Source organism: Vigna radiata, chromosome 10, assembly GCF_000741045.1.
Source record: "Vigna radiata var. radiata cultivar VC1973A chromosome 10, Vradiata_ver6, whole genome shotgun sequence".
Taxonomy (NCBI): domain Eukaryota; kingdom Viridiplantae; phylum Streptophyta; class Magnoliopsida; order Fabales; family Fabaceae; genus Vigna; species Vigna radiata.
Genome location: NC_028360.1, coordinates 19,288,954 through 19,297,569, shown reverse-complemented (window position 1 = coordinate 19,297,569; position 8,616 = coordinate 19,288,954). Strand labels below are relative to the sequence as shown.

Genomic DNA, 8,616 nt, shown 5'->3' with positions numbered 1-8,616 from the left:
ATAATTTAATATATTTTTAATATAGTAAATTAAATTAATAATTATTATTTTATTTTTTATTTTTACTATTATTATATTTTAATTTTTTAATATAATTATTATTATTATATAAATTATATTTTAATAATTATTAACATATTAATAATATTTGAATTTTAAATTAAATTAGATTATTATTAAGGTGGTGCAGAATGTTTTTAATAAGAGAGAGAAAGAAAATTAAAAGTATTTATTAAAATTAAAAATGAAACTTTTGAAAAGTTGGAGGTGTAGGATGAGATGTCAGAAAGTTAAAAGTGGAATTTTTGAAGGTGCAGGATGAAGTGTTGGAGATGTAAGATGAAACACTCTTATATATATATGTATATAACAACTAATTTTTAAATTAAATATCGTGTAGGCACTAAAAAGTATTCCACATTTTTAAAAATAAAAACATTCAATAACTTGTTTTATTAAATCATTCAATAACAAGATTCTACACTTGTTTTATTAAAAAAGAAATTATGATCAATGAATAAATTATGTGATAAGCAATTCATGAAATCCTTCATTATATATATATATATATATATATATATATATATATATATTTAAATGATAGAACAATTAATAAACCGGATTGTATGTAAAATGATCGAATGTCGTATTAACAAATTTCACAATAAATTAAGGTTAAAGAGTAACTAATGAAAAAAAAAATTTAAGTATGAAAAATTAATACACATAATTTATTACGAACATTAAATAAAAAATATATGCAATTTCCTTATTTAAATAATTTTTTTTTGTGAAAAAGTAATAATTAATAAAACTAGTAAAATAAATTTAATTTTCATAATATATGAAAGAAATACTAAAATTAATTAGTTACTATTTTAATTTGGATAATTATCTCATATATTTTAGTTTAGAGCTGCCATACATTTATCAACTACTTTTTATTTGCTTATAATGTAGGTAAACACGTAAATTTAATTATATGCATAAACTATTTGAATTATATATAGAGATAGAGAGAATATGACAGGAAGGAAGAGGGTCAAAATTAATAAATATTAATAAAATATTTAAGGTAGAAAAATATTTACTTAATGTCAAATTCTCACCAACAGGTACTCACATGCTCGGTGTTAATTTTTTTTAATATTATTTTAGGTCGTTATTTTTCTAATATTTAAAAAATAAAAATGCAATTTTAATATTTAAAAAATGTTATGCTTATGGTTTTATAAAATGTACTTTGTTTGGGAGAGAAAAGTCAAGGCAATGTATTTGGGAGGCGAAAACAAATTTGTGTGTTTAACTTTTATTTTTTTCCACTATCCTGTAAGATAAAAATGATAAAAATTATAATATCTTATAATTATCTTCTTATATTCTGAATTAAAAACGGGGGTTTCAAAACCTATTAAAATATATAATTCAAAAAGTATTTGAGTATTTTAAAAGGAGTAAAATTTCTATTTAAATGTGTCACCAACATTACAACTGGACATAGTACTCAACAACTCTACGCGTGGAAAAAGTTATGCCAATCAAGAAAGTCAAGAGTTGTCGACAAAAACTTATCATTCTAATACAATTGTTCTTTCAAATTATTAGGCTTAAATAATATATTTTTTATATAAATTATGTTCGACTTGGTATTTCTTTTTTCTAAGATATTGTTTAAATTTTCATTGGAAATAATCTGTCACGTGTTTATTTTTAATTATTTATTTTATTTTCTTAATTTAAGAAAAATTATTTATGTTTTAAGTTAATACTCTGTCTAATAAGTCAACATAAGTATCACTTTTCAAATCACCTTTTAGTATTATCAACATAAGTATCACTTTTCAAATCACCTTTTGGTATTATATGTTATATTCGATTTAGTTTTATTTTTTTTTTAATTTTATAATTAAATTTTAATTTTGTTATTTTTAAATTGAGACTATATTTAATTCTTACTAAAATTCACAATTTTGTGAAATATATTTTTTATTTTTAAATCAACTCAAATTATATTATTAGAATGTAATTATTATATTTATGTTTGATTTTCTTTTTCTACATATAAAAAATAGAGTTAGAATTGGTTTAAAAATAATGAATAACTTTTCTTTTAATTTTAAAAATAATGAAGATTTTTTTTTCTAAAATTTAAATTTGTTATTGAATTGAATAAAATTAACAAAATTTGAAACTAAATTAAAAACAAATTGAGACTAAATTAAAAAAAAAATTAAGAAAAATTGAGACTAAATTAAACAAAATTAAAAATAATTTGGACAAGAAACTAATAGGTTGCATGTATACTAACTTGACACATAGCTCTTACACTAACTTAACATGTAATATTAACATTGCCACATGATACAATTGACTTAAATATGAAAATTTTTATTTTAAATTAAGAAAAAAATTATAAAAGTAATAAAAATATTTAAAAATCACAAATTTCACTTGACATACCGTTTATCTTCTATTAACATTTTAAACAACATAATGAAAAAGTCTAAATTCAACAAAATTTATTAAAATATAAACTACATAGAATATTAAGAAAAAAAAGAATTTTATATTAAATAAAGTTGATGAAAAAAAAAAATTAAGCCAAATTATTACAATAGTGAAATTTGAAAAAATTACAAGAATCGATAATCTTATTGAAAAAATCACTAGTTGAATTTTGTTTTTGGCTATTATTAAAGCATGATGATATAATGTTCATTATTTTTGAGTTGAATGGGTGGCAGTGGTGAAAGTTTATCCTTCAATATCATTGTAATTAATATTGAAGGACCATGACACTTGTGGTGAGACAGATTTTAATTATCAACATGCCCCTCATAAAACACCTTTAATATATGTACATTGTATGAAACAAACACGTTTTATATTCCTTCTACTAAAAACGTGAAACTCTATCCTCAAATACCAAAAAGGTAATTTATATACTCATCAAAGTTCAACATATTTCCTAAATCGTGAAAATTCCATATCCCCTAATTGCAATCACAATTTCTCTTTTTAATGATTTCTTATTATTTGCCTCTTCAAAAATAACTATCCTTTATTTTATTTTGCATTAATTGTTTCATTTAAATGGAAACAGTGAGACTAATCAGTAATCAAATCGGAAGTCCCTGTCTTCAATATCATGATCTTTGACAAACTAAAATGTTATTTTTTCTATCTTTGGAAAGTAAAGTAAATTTACTGTTTTTATAAAATGTTATTTTTATAAAAATGAAAAAAATAGTAATCATATATCATAATAATAAGATAAAATCATCCTGTTTTACATAAAAGTATTATTGTTAATAGGAAAGTAAATAGAAAAAAGTTAACTAATATATAAGAAAAAAATCCACAAACAAATAATTTCAAGGTTTTAAAAGTAGTATAATAATAAATTATATGAATTTAATATTTTTATTTACTATAGTTTATGTTAAAATTGAGAAAAAAAATCAAAATTCCATGCAAGCAAGAAAAACACATAATTTTATATTTTCTAATTCTACTTTTAAGCTTCTAAATAGTTAGATAGAAATCTAGAGATGAAAAAGATAAATGAAAAAAAGAATAATATGGTATAAACAAAATAGTGTTAAGGTAAGTCTTATGAAATCTCTATCATAATTAAAAAAATACATGTATCTCCTATATTATATATATAAAAGTTTCATAAAGGAAAATTATTTTAAAATTAAATGTTTATAAACTTTGACATAAAATTAAAATTCATTATTATCCAAAATTTTGATACTTTTTAAGTTTTCAAACTTTAAAATAAATAAATATAATTATTTTAATCCGTTAAAATTTTTTATGTACTAAATATTTTTAATGGTAACATTTGAATTGTTTTTTCACAATTAACACGTTTTTCTTAAATGTTAACTTAAAAACATGTTTGATATTTTAAAAAAATTTAATATAATTGGATTAAAATATTATATTAATTTACTTTTAAAGTATATTTCAAAATTTTGGATGGATTCCAATTTTTTGTGGCAGTTAAAGTTGATATTTAATCTATTATTTTATTTATATTCTGTCATGATTATTTTTAATAAGTATATAATCTAAAATTATTATCAATTTTATGTTATGATTATTTCAATTCAAGGCACAATTGCAAATATTTATTTATAATAAATTTAAGGTTTTCTAATATATCCCCTGTACAATTATTGATTTGTTGACTTTAGGTAGTGAGACTTCCTATACTTGATTCTTCTCAATAGATTGAATATCATCCTTAGTAGCATGAACACCTAGCAACCTAACACCTAGGACTAAAATAAAGTTTCACAAGGTTAGTTTTACGTGAGTTTGGACCACTTGTACATAATCAACAAAGGTATTAAATGCCTTCTTTTTCATTTAATGCTGAGGAAAAAAAATTATGGAAAAATTGATCAATAGAAGTATATACATATACGTCTCTTATTTTCAGTTTGTAGCGTATGAAAAAAAGGATCGTGAGCTATTTTGTAAGTTACGTAAAGTCTTCATTAGGCAGGATGATAAAATTAAAGAAGGCAGTTTTAGATGAGTTAGGTACTTATTTAAGCAATGATGTTGGAAGTCCACATCGACTAGAGATGAGGTCATTTAAGTGTATATAAGTGGGTGCAAATCTCACCCTACAAGCCGGTTTTATAGAGTGGAGTTAGGTTTAAAGTTCACTTCTAACATGGTATTAGAGCTATGATTGGAATCCATCCTAGCGATTTCTGTTGTCGTTGGGTATATTGTTCCACCCGTTAACAGGCTCCTATCGGACCACCAATTAAAAAGTCTAATCCCACGCTCGAGATGTATATACCTCGGCGTGAGAGGAGTGTGTTCCACATTGACCGGTTTATCTCACCTTACAAGCTGGTTTTGTGGGGTTGAGTTAGGATTAAAGTCCACTTCTAATAACAAATGATACAATAAATATAAAACCCATACTCGTCCCAATGTATAAAGTTGTGGTGAAGGTTGATGGCATAGCACTGTTTGTAACTACCATCTGATACCAAGTTTCAGTTGTTTACTCCATCAAACGAAACAAGACTAAAGTGCCAATAAAACTTTTCCGAAACTAACAAGACAGAAAAAGGGTAATACAATGAACTCATACCTAATCTCAGATTCAAACGTTGTTGTCCTAATTTGCCGGTGCCGATGATGGGACTGTTTAAGTAGACATAGACCAAGGATGTTTATTGTATTATAAATTAAGGGAACAGAAACAAGTGAGAGAGAATACCGGCAAAAGCAGAGGGAAAAAGAGGCCAAAACAAGGCAATGGTGCTTCGTCTTTTTATTTTGTCAAAGATGCAAGGTCTCCTCTTCTCAGTTTCATTTTTACTTTACGATATTCACTTTCTCCCAATTAACATCTATTTCTTTTAGTTCTTTCATCCCACTTTTTAATGATTTTTTGTTCACTTAATTACCATCTTTCACTACATTTATTGAATTTCAACTTTAAATTAGCGTGCGTCATATAGGATGAAAAAACGCGAATGAATTATAATTATAGTTATAATAACAAAATTTCAGCTTGTTTATATAACTGGTTCAATTTTTAACTCAATTTGGCTAATGAACTAATTAGTTCCACAAAAATCAATTATGTTAGAGTTAGCTAGGTTTATTATATTATAATTTTGAGTATGTATAAAAGAGTTACTTTTTTTATTTCTTTTGATACAACTATTATATATAACATACAGGACCAGCGTGCTCAAACGCCACGTCCCCCATTTGTTCAGAAACCTCATTCTTTACAATTCTTCAACGTACCCAAAATACTCATTTCTTCAAAATACATCGGAGCCATCCATTTCTAAAGCCTTGCCCTAAAGCCAAGTCAGTTTCACTCAAAGCATATTCCAGCATGGTGAGTGTGTTTCACTTTTACACAAAATACAATACGGTCAATTCCAATCTCTACGTATTTTATATATTATCTTTTAATTAATTCAGCAACATTGATTTTCAGGATTTTATCCACGTCAAGCAGGCTTCGATATTGAAGGAAGCTAAGCATGCATGCAAGAAACTTATCAGAGAAAATCCAGTGGAGAGTTTGCATATGGTTGACATTATCCAAAGGCTTGGCATTGAGCACCACTTTGAAGAGGAGATTAAAGCAGTTCTTCAAAAACAACAATTGATATTAAGCAACCATCCCTGTGATTTTTTCAATAGCCATGATCAACTCCATGAAGTTGCACTTGCATTTCGCTTGCTGAGACAAGGAGGTCATTATGTCAAACCAGGTTTGAATGATTTTAGTTAGACAAGATAATAACTTTTACCAAGTTCACGAAGATTGCATACATACTTATAATAAATTAAAATTTCATAACTTATTACACCACAAAAGTAGAAAAAAATATATCAAATATAATTGTAAAAAATATATTAACATATAAATATGGAAAAATAATTTTCTTATATATAAATGTAAATTATTAAGGTAAATAACGAAATATGCAGATTTATTTGACATTCTGAAGAGCGAGAAAATAAAATTTAAAGAGACATATGGTGAAGATGTTAAGGGTCTCACTGCCCTGTATGAAGCAAGTCAACTAGGAATTGAAGAAGATAGCCTTGACGAGGTAGGGTACCTCGTCTTTCAACATCTTCATGCATGGCTTACAAGACATGAAAAACATTCTGAAGCTATATATGTTACAAACACTCTTCGCTGTCCTCTTCATCATGGATTATCAAGATTCAGGGACAGAAGCATTTTTCCAATTCAGTTCAACACCGATAATGAATGGATCACCTTCTTAGAGGAACTTGCTGAAATCAATTCCTGCTTGGTTATGTTGATGAACCAGAAAGAAATCATTGAAGTATATAAGTAAGTTTCATAGCTATCAGTCCCTTTAGAAGTAATGTGTTCACCTTTCATTGGCTATTTAAATACATTTTAACGTTAACAGATGGTGGAAAACCCTTGAAATGGCGAAGGAGGAGAAATTCTGTAGTTACCAACCTCTTAAATGGTACCTGTGGCCCATGGCGTGCTTCACAAATCCATGCCTTTCAGAACAAAGGATTGAGCTCACTAAATTTATCTCTCTAATCTATATTGTTGACGACATTTTCGATGTTTATGGGACATTGGACCAACTTACCTTATTTACAGATGCTATTATTAGGTATTTATATATACATGTATATATTATAAATTTAGATCTTCCTTAATTGCAATGGCATTTTTTATGATACTACTTCACTATATTTAGAAATTTCGGCATTTCTTTTCCTTTAAAATTATGTTTTGGAATTTCAAACTTTAATATATATAAATAAACATTTAAAAATATATCTCTCTTTTTTCCATGCAATTGACTTTATAATCGTTTGTAACATATTTTATATAATTTTAAAGAACCTCAAATTTTAAAATTTTTCTTTTCTATTAAGATTTTTTTCCCTTCAACTTCTACTGCTTCAAAAATTGGCTTTTTACAATCGTTTGATTTCTAATCCGAGTCATATATACGAGGTTTATATTCTCACAACGAATTGATTTCTGTCGTTTCAGATGGGAATTAGGTGGTACAGAGCAGCTTCCAGACTTCATGAAAATGTGTCTGAGTGTCCTTTTCGACATGACCAATGATGTCGCAGAAAAGGTCTACAAAAGACATGGATTAAACCCTATAGATACCCTAAAAAGATCGGTAATAGTCAACTTATTGTATTTTAAAATTTGGCGGATTTCATTTTTGCGCAGAAAGTTTTGTAAAGTAGGAGGAAATGTAAAAGTGATGTATTTATATGTTTGAAACAGTGGGTGCGATTGTTGAATGCTTTCATGGAAGAGGCACATTGGTTGAGGAGTGGTGATTTGCCAAGGTCAGAGGAGTACTTGAAGAATGGAATCGTGAGCACAGGACTGCATGTGGTGCTTCTCCGTGCATTCTTCCTCTTGGATGAGTCTATAAATATGGAGACTGTTGCTGTTATGGATAAGTTTCCTCAAATTGTTCATTCAGTGGCAAAAATTCTTCGTTTATCTGATGATTTGGAAGGAGCCAAGGTACAGATGCAAGGAAGTGTTTTGTATCTATGTTAGATTCTAAACATGTGATGTCCTAACTAAAGACTGAAAAAAAAAATGCAGAAAGAAGAAGAGAAAGGAGTTGATGGGTCATATCTTGATTGCTACATGAATGAACAGAAGCACGTTTCGGCTGAAGAGGCACAAAGCCATGTTTGCCATTTGATTTCATCTGAGTGGAAATGTCTCAACCGACAATTTCTGACCCAAAATGAATTGCCGTCATCATTTACCAATTTCTGCCTGAATGCAGCTAGAATGGTACCTTTGATGTATCATTACACCACCAATAATGCATGCCTCTCCATAATGCAGGAACAGGCCAAGACACTGCTTCGTAATGCTGGTACCGAGACTGGATGATGTTTTCCAGTTCATTTTTATTTTTATTTTCAAATTATTCATGTATATGTAACTAAAATTATATACTATTTTACTATAATACATACTCAAAGATGACATATTTTAGTTTACAGTAGAAGTAATTAGTCTAATAATATAAAAAAACTAATTCAGAAAAAACAGTTAGTAGTAATAAT

General features: G+C 26.8%; 1 protein-coding gene across 1 annotated transcript; it reads left to right on the top strand.

Annotated features, from left to right (window-relative positions):
- The first annotated feature begins 5,118 nt into the window (after positions 1-5,118).
- Positions 5,119-8,265, top strand: LOC106774972 ((3S,6E)-nerolidol synthase 1-like). Its single transcript, XM_022787024.1, has 8 exons — positions 5,119-5,329; positions 5,724-5,890; positions 5,993-6,272; positions 6,493-6,868; positions 6,951-7,169; positions 7,559-7,697; positions 7,808-8,056; positions 8,145-8,265. Exons 1-8 carry the CDS (start codon positions 5,293-5,295, stop codon positions 8,187-8,189), a joined length of 1,512 nt encoding a protein of 503 aa, XP_022642745.1. The 5' UTR covers positions 5,119-5,292; the 3' UTR covers positions 8,190-8,265.
- Positions 8,266-8,616: the final 351 nt, after the last annotated feature.

Excerpts from the sequence above, each read along its gene's own strand:
- LOC106774972 (XM_022787024.1), top strand. The coding sequence starts at position 5,293 with ATGGTGCTTCGTCTTTTTATTTTGTCAAAGATGCAAG. Across the intron at positions 7,170-7,558 it reads TTTACAGATGCTATTATTAG|ATGGGAATTAGGTGGTACAG; the intron begins GTATTTATATAT and ends CTGTCGTTTCAG. Across the intron at positions 8,057-8,144 it reads ATGATTTGGAAGGAGCCAAG|AAGAAGAGAAAGGAGTTGAT; the intron begins GTACAGATGCAA and ends AAATGCAGAAAG.